At 53.0% G+C, this 16,475-nt stretch overlaps 2 protein-coding genes across 2 annotated transcripts in view; one reads left to right on the forward strand and one right to left on the reverse strand.

Moving 5' to 3' along the window:
• The window catches only part of RSRC1 (arginine and serine rich coiled-coil 1), a 99,444-nt gene extending 89,710 nt beyond the window's left edge, over positions 1-9,734 (reverse strand). Inside the window, exons 1-4 of the mRNA XM_077184234.1 lie at positions 9,635-9,734; positions 9,150-9,194; positions 8,600-8,793; positions 5,088-5,207 (exon numbers count right to left, since the gene is read on the reverse strand). Coding sequence (XP_077040349.1) covers positions 5,088-5,207; positions 8,600-8,787 — 308 coding nt within the window. The 5' untranslated portion in view covers positions 8,788-8,793; positions 9,150-9,194; positions 9,635-9,734. The remainder of the gene's footprint in view (positions 1-5,087; positions 5,208-8,599; positions 8,794-9,149; positions 9,195-9,634) is intronic.
• A 1,399-nt stretch (positions 9,735-11,133) lies between these two features.
• SHOX2 (SHOX homeobox 2) lies at positions 11,134-16,155 on the forward strand. Its single transcript, XM_077183618.1, is given in 5 exon segments — positions 11,134-11,761; positions 12,763-12,971; positions 15,313-15,370; positions 15,447-15,549; positions 15,551-16,155. Coding segments are annotated over 5 exon segments (957 nt in total). The 5' UTR covers positions 11,134-11,493; the 3' UTR covers positions 15,870-16,155.
• Positions 16,156-16,475: the final 320 nt, after the last annotated feature.

Consider the following 16,475-nt stretch of genomic DNA (forward strand, 5'->3'; position numbering starts at 1 on the left):
CCCTTTTAATTTCCTCTCTCCTAAAAAGCTTTATTTTCCTCTTAGGCCAATGCTGTTTGAGGAAATCCCTCCTGAAGTTCTCATAATGAAGCCCCTGCTCTGTAATCCATGAAAAGCTCTCCACCAGCATGTGCTGAGCAGGACAGACAGACACAAAATTACTACAAATTGTGTCTTGATCCACTAGTTCTTATCAGCTCTGAGGCCTGATAGGCCAGGTTTTAATGTAGAAAGATTCCAGCACTTCAATCCCACACTAAGATAATTGCACGGAAAAAAGGAGATTATTTTCCTTATTTTCCTTTTTTCCTTACTGGCAGGTACCAGTAATACAAACACAAAAGCATTCAGTGATGCCATCTTTAAAAAGTCTCACAAACTGTGCACTACCAACCCTTCAATAAAATACATAACAGCAATTTTTTTCAGAAGGGATTAAAAAGGGAAACTCTCAAAGACCCCAAAAACCCATAATCAGTGGGGTTTTACTATCAGTTATTTAATGACTCTTTTCACACAGCACTTGAGGACTCTGGGTTTAAATAGCACAAATTAACTGCTAACCACAAAGAACTCTGCCAGGCTGAGCCCAGGTTAATTCCAGTTCACACTGCTGGGATGATGGCAGCTGCTTCTGCATCCCCAAACCCAAAGCTGTGCCAAAGGCAGCCCTGAGCAGCAGCTCCCCTGCCCTGGATGCAATAACCTGCACATGGAATAATCAGACTGGAGCAATGGTAAAGAAACAAGGTGGAAAACCTGATCCAACACCTCCTCCAGCCACGCTGCCAAGGATCAGCTCTCCAGGCAGGATTACTTCCCATATAATCTTTTTTTCTTCTTCAACACGTACAGATGCACTTGCTGGTTTTGTGTCCATTTTGAAGCTGAAGTGCATTAAAGATATTTTAAGGCAGCAGTTTGCAGTTTAACATAATGGGAGAAGCCAAAGCCATTTGGCAGACAATAAAGCAAACTTGCATATTCACAGGCAGCTGCAGGATTGGCTGAAATCAGGGAATAAAGGTCAACATTTTTGGTTAATTCTATTTAAAGCTCCGTGAATTAGAAGATTTGTGCAGCAAGTTCTGCTGCAGAGTATTCTCTATGTGATTAACTGGCAGAACAATCACAGTGGAAACTCTCCCAGTATTCCCAGGGCTCCATCCAGCCCAGAATCCTGCAGGAGCCACAGCAGCAGAATATTCTAATAAGAACTCCCCTAATCTTCACCCAGCAATAATTTCAAGATGATATTATTATTCTCATTTCCTTGAATAATATCCATACTCCAGGGCCATTTTCCTTCTCATATTCAATATGGGGCATGCTCCTATCAAGATTCCTTTCCTCATATCCTGTCACAGTATCAATCACTGCCTGCTGTCCACTCAATCCACTTTTGATTTATCAGCCCCGTCTTCCTGGACTCCATAACTCGACCCAAACCATTTTAGCAAGACAGTGACAAATAACACCCAGGATCACATCAACCTGTTCCACTTAGTAAACTAAGGAACAGGAACTGTGACATCCCTCCATAAGTATTCCCTGCTATTCCCCAGCCTGATGTATATTAATGAGGAGCTGCTATTTGAAATGCTCCTTCCACATCAGCATCTAATATGATCAAATTAGGAAATGGGATGATTTATTAAATTCTGTGGAGCTGAAATATTCCTTCCCAGCTCTGGATGCCTGGCTGCAGAGAGGGAGCTGTTGCTTCCAATTTTTCCACGGGAGGATGTGCCTGCGCTTCGCAGACGAATTATTGGCTTTAAAAAGATTGTGAGGAGGCGAAATGTTATTAAGCAAATGCTCAGTAAAACAAACTAAATCGGTTTTAAAATTCCTAATTTAATGTAAATCTTGGTTGTTTCTGCTGAAATTCAGTTTGTGATCTTATTAAGTCGTATTTGCATTGTACTCCCTCACTGTAGGACAGCTCGGAATTTATAGCATTACTGGGAAGCTCCACTTTTTTGACTTTAAAAATGCATCTAAAATAGGATAATTATAATATGCACAAGTTTTCTTATCTTCTCAAATAAAACACAACCACTACTGGGAAGCTCCATTTTTTTCACCCTAAAAACTGCATCTAAAATAAAACAGCCAACACACACACACACAAGTTTTCTTATCTTCTCAAATAAAACACAACTATTATTAGGAAGCGCCACTTTTTTTACTCTAAAAATGCATCTAAAATAGGATAACTATCATATGCACAAGTTTTCTTATCTTCTCAAAAAAAGTACAAGCAATACTGGGAAGTCCCACTTTTTTCACCCTAAAAATGCATCTAAATTAAAATAACTACAATATGCACAAGCTTTCTTCTCCAATAAAGTACAAGAAATCAGTTTAGGTTGCAAACAACACCTATTTAAAATATCTTACACATAGCATTATAAAAACCCAACTTTTCAAAGTAAAACTTGATCTATCTCAGTGTTTTGCACTGCTGGAGATCTGTAAATCACCTGCTCAAATAAAACACCTGTGTTAGAGAAGTTATTAGAAAATCCATTACTTTTAACACCACCTTCACTACCTTGAAAAACAAATTAAAAGAGGATTGTGGGGAGAAAAGATGTTACAGGACACAGAATCTGTGCCACCTGCATGATTTATACCAAAAACAATTCCAGGCATTTAAAGAGACCACATACCACACCTGAACTTCCAACAGGAAGGTAATGTTCTAGAGGCTGACTTCTAATCAATAAAATAAAACTTACAAATGGCATTTTCTGGGCTCCTAAAGGGGATAATCCTCTGAGGGTGCAGTAGGAGGTACAAACCAGGGCTGATCTCCCCTCTCCAGGTGGGCAGCAGCTTTTCCTCCCTCCCTGGCACTGCAGAAGCTGCAGGTCCCCAGGAAGATTCCCCTGGATAACCAATTCCTCACCACAGGAACACAAGGGCTGCCTGAGCTCCTCTGGAGCCTTTCATTAATTATTTTGTATTATTTACAAATGGTTCCTTCAGGGTTTACCTTGAAAAGCCATAGGAAAATAAGTTGTGCCACCCTGAACAAATAAAAATTCGGAATTGCAGCTGGAATTCAGGAGAATTCCATGCCAGCACTATAAACACATTTTCCAGGACATTGTCACACCTGCCCCAGGTGGGGCAGAGATGGGGAACCCTCAACCCTGAACCACCTTTTCCCACCGTTTTGATTTTTAGGTTTATTTTTTCTACACCTCCATCACATTCCCTCTCTTCTCCACAATCTCCTTCCCAGCCTGAGGAACCCTAAACTCCTTGGAAAGCTGCTGAGCCCCTGGCTTGGGTGATTTTGAGACAGAAAAGGGATTATTTGGCATCACTGACAAGCAGGCAAGCACAGGCCTGGAGTAGCAGCTTTGTGCTAAACCAAGATTTAACTCTCCAAAATCAGATTAATGCAGAGCTGCTCAGTGCCACACTACAGCAGACTTGGAAAAAATTACAATAAAGGATGGAATGGCTCCTGTTGGGTTTAACTTTGAGCTTTTGGACTCTTGTGGGATCACTTGGGATGTTATTTAGGAATATTTTCCCTCTGTGGGTGTGAACAGGACCAGCATTTAAAGGAATGTACAGCCCCATCCCTCTAGTGCTGCACTTTCTGTACGTGAAATGTTTGATACACCAAATATTTAATACATAAAATAGTTGATGTATCAGATATTTAATGTATCAACTATTTAACACCAAATATTTCCTAGCAGTAGCCAGGTTTTTCAAGTTTTTAGGTGCCTAATTTCCATATATTGTAACCATGATTAAAATCAAATCCCTTGGAAAGATGACCACTAAACCACAGCTAGTGAGAGCTACAATTTATATTTATTATATATTATTGTATGACCATTAAACCATAGCTAATGAGGTCTGTAATTTATTATATATTGTTTTATTATAATAAAAAATATTTTAAATCAGTTTATCACTCTTATCACTCTTCCTAACACTGAGTATGTGAAAAATCCTTCCCTTTCTCCTCATTCTTCCAACATTTCTGTGGGTTCAAACTGATTTTCTTGGCAAAAAAAAAAGTGGATATTCACAGGAGGAGAATACCTCTCCTTCAAGAGAGGTCATGCAGTTTGATTTCTAAATTTATTTCTAACTCTAAATAATTAAATTTCTACTACAAAGGCACTGCAGCAATAAAGGGTCCAAGCAACTCTTCCAGTGAACAGCTGGGAACAAGTCATGGCACAGCACAAAGAAGAGAAAGGGGAATATTCACATCTTCCAACAGTTTTTCAACATTTAGAGGCAACAGCTCTCCTGGTTTGGACATGGGAACCAAAGGTTTAACAAATTCTTAGTGCAGGCACACAAAATCACCTGGCTGGAGATTTTAAATATGGACCCAAACAACTTTGATCTGCCTCATCCACTCAATAATTAATTTTAAATCAATAGAAAATGCTAATGGAAGCCTGGTAGCCAGGATAAACTTCAGTTAAACCTCTTCATTGAAAAATACACACAAACACAACCTGAGCATCTTTTAATTAAAGAAGAAAAGCAGATTTTTAAATACCTTTCGCAACTTCCGGTTAAGATTTAAACATTTAAATTGTGAAATATTTGTTTGTCACAAACCAATGCATGCAAATTTTCACTGCAGACAGCCTTAAATATTAATAAAAGATTGCATAACTAAAGACTCAGCCTTTTCCAAGAGGAACACAGGTGAGAAAATCAGTTTATTCTGAACTTCAGGGAGCCAGTGTTATGTGTGGGAATTATGGAAAGCAGGAACCAAAGAAGAAAAAAACCATGAGACATTTACAGATAATTGTATGACACCAAAAGATCCTATTTATGGGTTTTTTTGCTTGAATCAAATGCAAAATAAATATCTTATCCTCAAAACTGTTCTGCCAGGGTAACTGAAAGATTTAGTGTGTGGCAAGCACTGCAGAGACCCCAGCTGAGGAATGTGAGGGATGTGTGATGGGTTGAGCCATCACCTGCAGCCATTATTGCCATTCATCCCAAGCCCAGTAATTCTGGCAGGATTTTCCAGGATGTTTTTCCAGTAAAATACCACTGTTGTTTTTTCCTAGGGTGACCCTTACCTCCTGGTCCTGCTCTTGGACCTGGACCTTTGGGATCTGTAGGATTTGCCTCTGCCCCGGGAGCGGCTGCGCTTCCTCCTGGAGCCGTAGGAAGAGCTGCTGCTGGATCTGTGCCTGCGCCTGCAACAGAGCTGGGGTGAGCCTGGCGCTGCCAAAACTCCCCAAAAACAGCAAAAAACCCCAGGGAGTCCTGAGGAAACACAGCTGGGGTGAGCCTGGCGCTGCCAAAACTCCCCAAAAACAGCAAAAAACCCCAGGGAGTCCTGAGGAAACACAGCTGGGGTGAGCCTGGCACTGCCAAAACACCCCAAAACCAGCAAAAAACCCCAGGGAGTCCTGAGAAAACACAGCTGGGGTGAGCCTGGCGCTGCCAAAACACCCCAAAAACAGCAAAAAACCCCAAGGATTTCAGAGAAAACAGAGCTGGGGTGAGCCTGGCACTGCCAGAAACCCAGAAACACCAAAAAACCCCAAGGATTTCTGAGAAAACAGAGCAGGGGTGAGGCTGGCACTGCCAAAACATGCCAAAAACAGCAAAAAACCCCAAGGAGTCCTGAGAAAACAGAGCTGGGGTGAGCCTGGCGCTGCCAAAACACCCCAAAAACAGCAAAAAACCCCGAGGAGTCCTGAGAAAACACAGCTGGGGTGAGCCTGGCACTGCCAAAACACCCCAAAAACAGCAAAAAACCCCGAGGAGTCCTGAGGAAACACAGCTGGGGTGAGCCTGGCACTGCCAAAACACCCCAGAAACAGCAAAAAACCCCAGGGAGTCCTGAGAAAACACAGCTGGGGTGAGCCTGGCACTGCCAGAAACCAAAAACCACAAAAAAAACCCCAAGGATTCCTCAGAAAACAGAGCTGGGGTGAGCCTGGCGCTGCCAAAAACCCAAAAACACCAAAAAAAACCCCAAGGATTTCTGAGAAAACAGAGCTGGGGTGAGCCTGGCGCTGCCAGAACCACCAAAAAACCCCCAAGGAGTCCTGAGAAAACACAGCTGGGGTGAGCCTGGCACTGCCAGAAACCAAAAAACACCAAAAAAACCCCAAGGAGTCCTGAGAAAACAGAGCAGGGGTGAACGTGGCCAGAAACCCAGAAACAGCAAAAAGCCCCAAGGATACCTCAGAAAACAGAGCTGGGGTGAGTCTGGCACTGCCAGAAACCCAGAAACACCAAAAAGCCCCAAGGATACCTCAGAAAACACAGCAGGGGTGAGGCTGGCTCTGCCAAACATCCCAAAAACAGGGACAAACCCCCAAGGATTCCTCAGAAAACACAAGACTGCTCCCCAAGCAATTCCTGAAAAACACAGCCAAAGGTGAGGCTGGCACTACTCCCAAAACCCCCAAAAAACAGGGAAAAACCCCCAAGGACTCCTGAGAAAACACAGCCAGGGTTGAGCATGGCACTGCCCAAAAATCCCAAAGAACAGGGATTCTGATTTTTCACTGATTTCTGGGATTTGGAATCCCAAACCCCCAGAACTCAGTGAAAAAAACACAGCCAGGGGTGAGGCTGGCACTGCTCAAACACCCCAAAAAACCACAGACAAACCCCCAAGGACTCCTGAGAAAACATGTACAGACTTGGGGGCTTCACAAGGTGCTCCAGAAGCCTCAAACCCCACTATTCCCCCATAAGAAATAACTCACACACAGAGGGACACTGTTACCCTAAAGAGTTGATCCTCCAAAATCCACATCCCGGGCAAAAAAAAAGATTGGGTGGGGACCTTAACTACTATTAGTAGTAATCAGTTAATCAGTGTTAATTTATTTCATTTGAGTTCATTTAAGGGCAGTTCCCTCCTGAGTCCAATCAGGACTCAAAAGGGTCTCTTCCTTTTCCCCTCCCTCCCAGTTCTATCTATTTAAAGAATAAATTCTTCCACACCAAGGAAAAAGGTGAAAGAAAAGATATTAACCCCAAAATCCAAATCTTAACACTTTCTCCCCATCTCCCCAATAGTTAATTGATTAACAATTACAATCCTCCCTATTTTTGGCCTTTACTTGTGATTAATATTAAAATACAAAATTTATATTATACAATATTATACAATACTATACAATGCTGTCTTATATTATATCTTATATAATATATTATATACTATAATATAATATATTATATATATTATAGTATCTAATATAATGCATTAATTATATAATATATACTATATTGTATATTATATATTATATAATATATAATGTTATATTGATAATAATATATTATATTATATTATATTATATTATATTATATTATATTATATTATATTATATTATATTGCATATATACAATATAAACAAGAATGGAATTCAGGATGTGCTCAGTGATGGTCCAGCATGAGGGAGAGGGGCAGCAGGAGCTGGAATGCTGGACAGGATAGAGAGGTTAATGCTGAAGAACAGGGCTGCTCCTGGAAAGGGAAGGTGATGTTCCTGCTGGACGAGGGACAGGAATTCCAGGGACTGCTGCCTTTGATTCCTTGGGGTCAGGGATAAACCCACATGGAGCAGGGCCTGACCTGCCAGGAGCATTTGGGCTGCCCCAGGGGCAGATCCCAAAGGCAGAGCCCTGGATCATTCCTGGATGCAGCTGGAATGCCCTGGGGCCCCTGCAGCCCCAGCCCCTCTGGGCTCCCTGGAGCTGTGCTGCAATAATGGGATCCAAGGAGCCCAGGCACCCTGTCCTGGCCCTGGGGAGGATGGAGATCCCAGCAGGAGCAGCAGAAAGGGCTGGGAATGAACCCCTGAGGTGCCTCCTCAGCACACCCTGCAGCCACTGCAGAAAGGCCTGGCAGGAGCATTTCCTCCTGGACACCAGGAGAGTTCTCCAGCTCCTCCTCCCAGGGAATTCACCAGCACAAGCCAGACTGAGACAGCCAGGATGGAGCACGGAGCTGCTGCAGGGCTGGAGCCCCTCTGGAGCCAGGCTGGGGCACCTGGGGGGGCTCACCTGGACAGGAGAAGCTCCAGGGAGAGCTCAGAGCCCCTGGCAGGGCCTGAAGGGGCTCCAGGAGAGCTGCAGAGGGACTGGGGACAAGGATGGAGGGACAGGAGCCAGGGAATGGCTCCCAGTGCCAGAGGGCAGGGATGGATGGGAGATTGGGAATTGGGAATTCCTGGCTGGGATGGGATTCCCAGAGCAGCTGGGGCTGCCCCTGCATCCCTGGCAGTGCCCAAGGCCGGGCTGGATGAGGTTGGAGCACCCTGGGGCAGTGGGAGGTGTCCCTGCTGGCAGAAGAAAGGAAGAGTTATTTTACCTCCTGGGTTAAAGCAGAATTTCCCTTTGGATCTGCACATTCCCTGCTCTATTCTCCTGGAGGGGAAGGAGGTGTGGGTATTTCTGGTCATGGTGGTGGGTTTGGGGTTTTATTTTGACAAAGTGAAAACAGTTTCACATCTCCTAAGGTTCAGAACAATCTGTGCCATAAAATCCCAACCCGTGGGATCCAAACCCTTCCAGCTTCGCGCTGTAACACGAAAAGACTTTCTAAAATCTCCTACAAATGCACCTTTTCTCATAGGAATGGGACCAGGACGGGAGATCCCGGGAGCGCGACCTGGACCTGGATTTCCGGCCCGACTTTTTGCGGCTGTAGGCGCGGCTGTCCGAGGAGCTGCTGGAGGAGGAGCGCCGCCGGTGCTTCTTCTTCCTCCGGCTCCTGCCCTCCTCCTCCGTGTCCGAGGAGCGCCGGCCCATTCCGACCTGCACAGAACCAGACATCCCCAGCTGGGACAGGGCTGCTGCCTGCCCTGGCTTGGTTTGTATACATAATATTAAAAAAAAAAAAATCAAAATACGCCTTTCCCTCTCCTCCCGTCCCTGTTCCCTGGAGCACAGCCCGACCCCCTGGCTGTCCCCTCCTGTCAGGAGCTGTGCAGAGCCACAAGGGCCCCCCTGATACCCCTTTGCTCCAGGCTGAGCCCCTTCCCAGCTCCCTCAGCCCCTCCTGGGGCTCCAGCCCCTTCCCAGCTCCGCTCCCTTCATCTGCTCCTCCTCTTCCCAGCACAGACGGCTCCAACTCGCTCAATTCCTCCATCCAAACTCTGGCCCATCCTCACACCTCCGGTCACCGGGGCAGCACCTCCTGATCCACCGGGGAGCGCCTGCAGCGGAACAAAGGCAAATTCACCGTAAGGACACGGAGACCCCTCCGAGCACTGCCGGGAGCCACGGGGCTCCAGGGAACAACACCCTCGTGGAGAGCGGCCCGTTCTGGGCACGGCATCTAAACCGGGACAGGTCCCGGCAGCGCCGAGCCGAGCGCGGCCAGGCCCGGGAGCACCGGGATCCCCCGGAGCCGCTCCCCGCCAGCACCAGCACCTCCAGGGACTCTTTCCCAGGGCCCAAGCCCTGCGCACGCCGGCCATCCCCAGCACAGCCGGGCTCCCCGTGAGGGCTCCGCCGGGGCCGTGCCCCGCGCTGGAGGCCGCTGCGCACACCCGGCCCTGCAGCGGCCGCCGACCGCCCTGCCGTGCCCTCGGGGACCGGTGCGGCTGTGTCCCGTGTCCCTGTGTCCCCGCAGTGCCCCCCGTGTCCCCCGTACCTGGCGGAGCCGCCGCGGCCCCGGTTCGAGCCCAGCGCCTTCCGGGGCGGCGGGCAGGCAGCGCCAATCCACCGCCGAGCGCGGCCAGGCGGCCGCAGCGAGCGCCGAGCCATCGATGCGGCGCGCCGGCGAGCGCCCACGCAGGACGGGCGGGGATCGGGCCGGGGTCCCGCTGCCCACGGGGCCGCAGAGCCCACGGAGCGCTGTCCGCACCGTGCCCGACACGGTGACCGGCGCGGCGACCCACGGGCGCACGGTTGTGTGTGACACGCCGCGGGTGACGCGCAGGAGGGGGAGCGTGGGTGGTCCCGGGGTGGGGGTCCCGCTGCCCACGGGGGGCGCAGAGCCCACGGAGTTCTGTCCGCACCGTGCCCAACACGGCGATCAACGCGGCGACCCACGGCGTGTCCCGCCCGCCCCGTGTCCCGCCGCAGCGGGTGACAGCGGCACGGAGCGGTTTTCGTTCCGTCCCGGAGAGTTAAAGGAAGGTCGGGGTTTGTGGCACCGAGAGCCGCCCCGCGGGCGGAGGGCAGCGCTCCACGCGCGGCGTGGGCACCGCGGCCGTGCCCGCGGGACGGAGCGCGCCGGGCGCGGTGGGCACGGACCGAGCCGGGACCCGCCGGGCCGGGCGGAGCCTCCGCCGGGCACCGACCAGAAATGCAACAGAACGATCGAATCGCTTCGCTTAATTCGATTTTCCTACCGAATTTGGTTCGTTCAACGCGAGCTCCCGAGCGCGCGCTCCCCCGCCACGGGAACGGCGGAACGCGCGTGGGGATAAACGAAATGTCAGGGCGGAGGGGCCGGCCAGGGTCACCCGGGCGCTCGGCAGCCGCGGCGGGTCCGTCACACCGAGTGCCCCGGTGCGCGGTGCCCCGGGGATCGAAAACGCCCGGCGGGAGCGGCTCCCGGGCGGCGCCACCCGCGCGGGCACCGGGACTCGCTGCCTGTCGCGACACGGTCGCGTGTGACCGGCTCGGAACAAACCCCGCTGCCACCCCCGGTCCCGAACCTGCCCCGGTAAATGAACGCTCCGTTATGTGTAGTCATCGCCCCAAAGGTCAATGAAAAATCGATACGCAGGCAAGAGTTAAACAATTCTGAATAATTTATTAGAATTTAGCGAAGGTGGGAAAGAGGCGAGCTCCGTCGACAAAAGTGCTCCGCGGTGGGATTTTAAAAAAACAAAGGGAAACCAATATCAGCGATATCGGCGCGTTTGGCTCTAATCCGGTGCTCGCTGCGCGCCCGCTCCTCCCGCGGCCGCGTCCCTTGCTGTCATTTGTCCCCTCGGGTTCTCGGGGCGCTCGGGCGCCCACGGAGGAACTTTTGCGGCTCCCGCGGGGCCGGGGCCGGGGCCGCTCCGGTTGGCCGTGCCCGGGGCTGACCCGAGCCGTGCGGGGCGGTGCGCGGAGCCTGCGCGTCCCCGCCGCCCCCCCGCGCGTCCCGGTGGCCACTCCCCCGCCGCCCCGGCCCCGCTCCGCGCCGCGCTCGCCCGGGACCTCGCGCACGGTCCCGCGCCTAATTAAATTAATTAGGGCGCAGCGCGCGGCGGGCGGGCGGTGCCGTGGCCGCAGTGCCCCGCGGCGGGCGGGCGACCGGCGAGGACGGGAGGAAGGAAGGGAGGAAGGAAGGGGTCCATTCAGAGCTCCGAGGGGAGGTAATTCGCCGGGAACAAGGGGCCGGCTTTGCAAAGTATAAATAGTGCCACTTCAATCGCGGCGTCGCTATCAGACCCCGGGAGCCCTGCACGTCGGGCGGCACGGCCCGGCCCGGCTCGGCACGGCCCGGGGCGCCGCCGCCGCCTCCCCGCCCCGTGGATGCCCGCCCGGGGAGCCGGGGCAGCGCGCCCCTGAGCCATGGAGGAGCTGACGGCGTTCGTCTCCAAGTCGTTTGATCCCAAAGCCAAGGAGAAGAAGGAGCTCATCACCTACCGCGAGGTGCTGGAGAGCGGGCCCCTGCGCGGCGGCGGCGGCGGCCCGCGGGAGCCCGGCGGGGCGGCGGCGGAGCCGGGCCGGGAGGACACGGGCAGCCCCGCGGCGCGGCCGGCCGGGCGCTCCCCGCCGCGGGAGCCCGACGCCGCCGCCGAGAGAGCGGCCGAGGCGGCCACCCCCAAGCTCAGCGACGGTAACGGCGGCACCGCGGGCTCCCCCTTCTCCCGTTCCCGTTCCCCGTCCTCCCCTTCCCCCGTCGGGGTCGGTAGGCGCGGGGCGGCCGCGGTCGCGGGTGGCCGGCGGGGAGGCTGCGCCCGGCGGTGATGGGCGGCTGCCCGGGCGCTCCCAGCCGCGGGAGACCGGCGGCCGGCCTCGAAGTTTTTAGATTAAAATATTTAAACCCGGATTTAACTTGCTCCGAACGCGATCTCGTTCCCGTTCGGCATCCCACGGGAAGCCGCGCCGCCAACGAAAGCCCGGCCCCGCGGGCCCGTTCGTTCCCCCGCGGCTCCGCGGACTCGCGTGGGGCCGGGCCGCGCTGCCCACGCTCAGCCCCGCGCCTTCCGGCAGATCCGCCCGCGGCTGTTCCGCGGGGCCGGCACCGGGGCCGCCCGCCGCTCCCGAGCGCTGCGGGAAGCGGCCGGGCCCGTGCCCGTGCCCGCGGGGACCCGCGGGTCGCTGCCGCCCTTTTGTTCGGGCCGGCGGAGCGCCCGGAGCATCCCCGCTCGGATGCCCGCAATGAGGCGATCGGAGCGGCGCGGAGCCGCGGCGGGACCGGGCCGGGCGGCCCCGGGGGGTCAGGGCGAGGGCCCCGCTCTCCGGCCCGGGGCGCGTCTCCGGCCGAGAACTGACCCAGAGAAGCGGATCCCGGGGGCGCGGAGGGGCCGCGGCGGCCGGCGGAGGCTCCGGGGACCTGTTGCTGAGCATCCCCCGGGGGCGCGGCGGGGCCGGAGGGGAGGGCTCGGTGCGGACCCCGTTCTCCCCGGCAGCGGTAACCGGAGCCGGCGGCGGAGCCCGGCACGGCAGCGGCCTGGCGCGGCCCGGGCGCACAGGCCCCGCTCCCGGCTGCCCCGGCCCCGGGGCGCTCCCGGCCGCATCCCCACGGTCGCCGGCAGCGGCGGGAGCGGGGCCAGCCCCGGTGCCCCCGGCCCCGCCGCGCCGGCCCCGCCGCTCTGACTGCTGTGTCGTGCCCAGTGTCCCCAGAGCTGAAGGAGCGCAAGGAGGATGCGAAAGCGATGGAGGACGAAGGACAGACGAAAATCAAGCAGAGGAGGAGCCGGACGAATTTCACCCTGGAGCAGCTGAACGAGCTGGAAAGGCTTTTCGACGAGACCCACTACCCGGACGCGTTCATGCGGGAGGAGCTGAGCCAGCGGCTGGGGCTCTCCGAGGCCAGGGTGCAGGTAGCCGGGGCTGCGCGGGTGCGTGTGCTCGGGGCAGGGGCAGCTCGGCAAGAGCCGGGGAGATGATGGGGACGAGCCCCATCCTTGTGTCAGGGCGAGGAGGCAGCTCCGCAGCTCCCCGGCTCCCAACTTCTGCCGCAAATCTGCCAGCGGCCTCGCAGGGTTTTGCCTGCCCGCGATTTGTGTCCCCGTCCCTCGGTTCTGCCGCGGTTTTATCCCAGCTCCGCCGCTGTTCCATCCCATCCCCGCCTCGGCAGCCGCTCCCGGGGCCGCTGCCCGGCTCATCCATGGACAGCGATTCTCGCCATGGATGTCGCGACCATAAACTGAATTAGACACCACCGAGTGAAACAATGATAGATGCATTTTCAGCCCGTTTCGCCTCGTAGTTCTTAAATGTTGAAACGGCAGGAAAATTGAGCGAGGTGCTTTGTTCGGGTTTATGAAATACAGAAAGTCTGGGATTAACCCGAGATATTTTGAGCTTTCTCCCCTCCCGGGAAGCCGCGGCTTCTCTGGGTTTAACCTGCGCTTTGCACCCTCCCAAAGTTTTTTTCCAAACGGGTCCCTGGGCTGCTTCCTGCGAGTTTTGTCGGGATGAGCTGAGGAGCGGGGAGGAAGGGGATCCCTCAAATGAGAACAAATGTAGCTGCTCCGGTGTATTTCCGTTCTGAAAATAAAAGAAGAGAAAATGATGGTCATTATTTGCTGGAACACATGGAGAAGTTTTAGGCCCCGAACATCTGCAGCTGGTGGAAAGTATCTCTGTAACAGATACTCCCCTCAATCTTTGTGCTCGCAGGCACCATCTGCACCCAAGTACGCGCTCGGTCCTTGGGGGGTTTCCCTGCATCGTGTAAGGTTGTGAGGACAGAGGCAGAGCCGCACGGGGAACCGAAAAACTCAAAACGAGCAGCTTTTGTCAGAGCCTAAACCACAGGGAAAAAAAAAAAAAAAAGAAATAAAAAAATAAAAGTCTTCATTTTCCCTCTCTTCTCCCCCTCCTTTTTATATTTTTTTGGGTTGCTTTTTTTTGGTTTTTTTGTTGTTTTTTTTTGTTGTTTTTTTTTTTGCTGGCTGCTTGGTTGGTTTTTGGTTGGTTGGTTTTTAATTGTGTTTGTTCGTGGTTTTTAAATTTATTTTTTATTTCTGTTCACCAAACCCTAACAAAACCAAGGCAAAAAGTTGTTGGCTGTGGAAAATGGAGCAGGGAGGTGCTCGACAAAGGAGGCGGCGGCGGCGCATAATCCGCGCTCCCATGATGCCAAATCGCAGGGTGCATAATAACTTTTGGAGATTTACATAGATTAAAGCCATTCCCTAGAAATCCTCCCGGAAAAAAAACCGCTTTTCAATAATATTTTGCCTCGTATCTGCTCTAATTTGTAAATGACGGAAGGCGCGTTTGTTTCCACGGGAGGCTGAGGGCGAACGTGGCTCTTGGGCAGATTTTCCCTGGCTGGAGAAAATGACAGGGCGGGTGGAATTCCCGTTTATATTTGTCTCTTAAAGTAAGACCTCAAAAAATGCAATTTTTATCTTTTTTTTAATCTTTTTTTTTTTTCCTGGCCGCGGGGAAAGGATTCCTTGGCCGATGTGGCTGCTGGGATGCGCTGCAGAGCCCTGGGTTAAAACGGGGATGTTTTAGGACCGGCTCTCCCCCTTTCCCTCCCTCCTTTCCCAAAGCCAGCAGAACTTCGAGCTGGGAATTTATTTTAACGATTCCATTTCCAATATTAAAAGTACGTTCTTGTCTAACGGGGCAGCCTCTTCGGTGCAAGCAAATTAGATTATTATGATAATGAGATAATTATTCCGCTTCTGCGCTACACTCCAGTGAACAGAGAAATTCGAAACTTCTTTGTAGCGAAGCTTTTAGGACCGTGATTCTCCTCCACCCCCCACAAAAAAAAAAGAAGATAAAAAGTCATAAAACGCTGTTGTCGTTGAGTTTTTCTGTAAGATAGAGCTAATTAATTTATTTATTAATGAGCACGAGCTTCTCAGGCCATTACCGCCCGTCAGTAGCGGGTATCGAGGGCGATTCCAGCCTTTTGGGAGTCTGCTGCGGAAAGAGGAGCCCGGGGCTCGGGCAGTCATTTCCCTGGGGGTGCACGCTGCTCTTGGCCATTTTCGGGGGCTTTGGGCTCTTTCCCTTCTGCCTCTCGGAGCTGGGGAGCGGGGGCTGCCCGGGCGGGGGGGAGCGGAGCGCACCCGCGCTCTTTGTCCGCGGCCTTTGGGGCATTTGAAATCACATTTAAATCATTACTGCGGTTATTACCGTTGTGGCTGTCGTTGTTCTGGCGCGGCCGTGACGCCGTGTCCCGCTCCGCTCCCGCAGGTCTGGTTCCAGAACCGCCGGGCCAAGTGCCGCAAGCAGGAGAACCAGCTGCACAAAGGTAGCGGGGCCGGGGGCGCGCCGCGGGCACGCGCGGGGGCTGCGGCCGCGCTGACCGCCCCGTGTGCCCTTGCCAGGGGTGCTGATCGGCGCCGCCACGCAGTTCGAGGCCTGCCGGGTGGCTCCCTACGTGAACGTGGGCGCGCTGAGGATGCCCTTCCAGCAGGCGAGTGCGCTCGGGAGGGCGGCGCGGGCACGGCGCGGCCCCGGGGGTGACACGGGCCGCCCTCTCCGCTTTGTCCCCGCAGGTGCAGGCGCAGCTGCAGCTGGACAGCGCCGTGGCCCACGCTCACCATCACCTGCACCCGCACCTGGCCCACGCCCCCTACATGATGTTCCCCGCGCCCCCCTTCGGGCTCCCGCTGGCCACCCTGGCCGAGTCCGCCTCCGCCGCCTCCGTGGTGGCCGCCGCCGCCGCCGCCAAGACCACCAGCAAGAACTCCAGCATCGCCGACCTCCGCCTCAAGGCCAAGAAACACGCCGCCGCCCTCGGGCTGTGACCGCCCCGCTGCTGCTGCTGCTGCTGCTGCTGCTGCTTTATTTTTTCCAAAAAAAAAAAAAAAAAAAAGGGAAAAAAAAGAGTTAAAAAAAAAGGAAAAAGGAAAGAAACGAGGGAGAGGAGAAACGGACGGGAGATATATACTTATTTAAGGAATTAGAGGACGCGCAGCTGGGAAGTTCACAGGTTTTGAAACTGACCTTTTTCTGCGAAGTTCACTTTAATACAAGAAATTTGATAAGAGAGGCGGGCCTCCTTTCACGTTGCATCAGGTACTTGAGTTTAACAACCACGTCTGGAATAGCGACAAAAAAAAAAAAAAAGAAAAAAAAGGAAAATAAAAAAGAAAGAAAGACTACGACGAACAGGAAAAAAAAAAAAAAAAGGAAAAAAAAAGACAATGATTTCTCTGCGAATTTCTAATGGGAAACTGTCCGGGATACTTCCTCCAGCAGCATTCCGGGTTGCATGTATTTGTATTTCATTGATGGAGTCCTTTGATTCACTTGCACTTCACCCTCATCTTTAGTAGAAAAAAAAAACCGAGACAACCACAAAAGCAAACAAACAAACGTGGCTGGGTTCTTTCTCCTTTAATCTTGGAGGG

The sequence above is a fragment of the Agelaius phoeniceus genome, chromosome 10, assembly GCF_051311805.1.
Source record: "Agelaius phoeniceus isolate bAgePho1 chromosome 10, bAgePho1.hap1, whole genome shotgun sequence".
NCBI lineage: Eukaryota > Metazoa > Chordata > Aves > Passeriformes > Icteridae > Agelaius > Agelaius phoeniceus.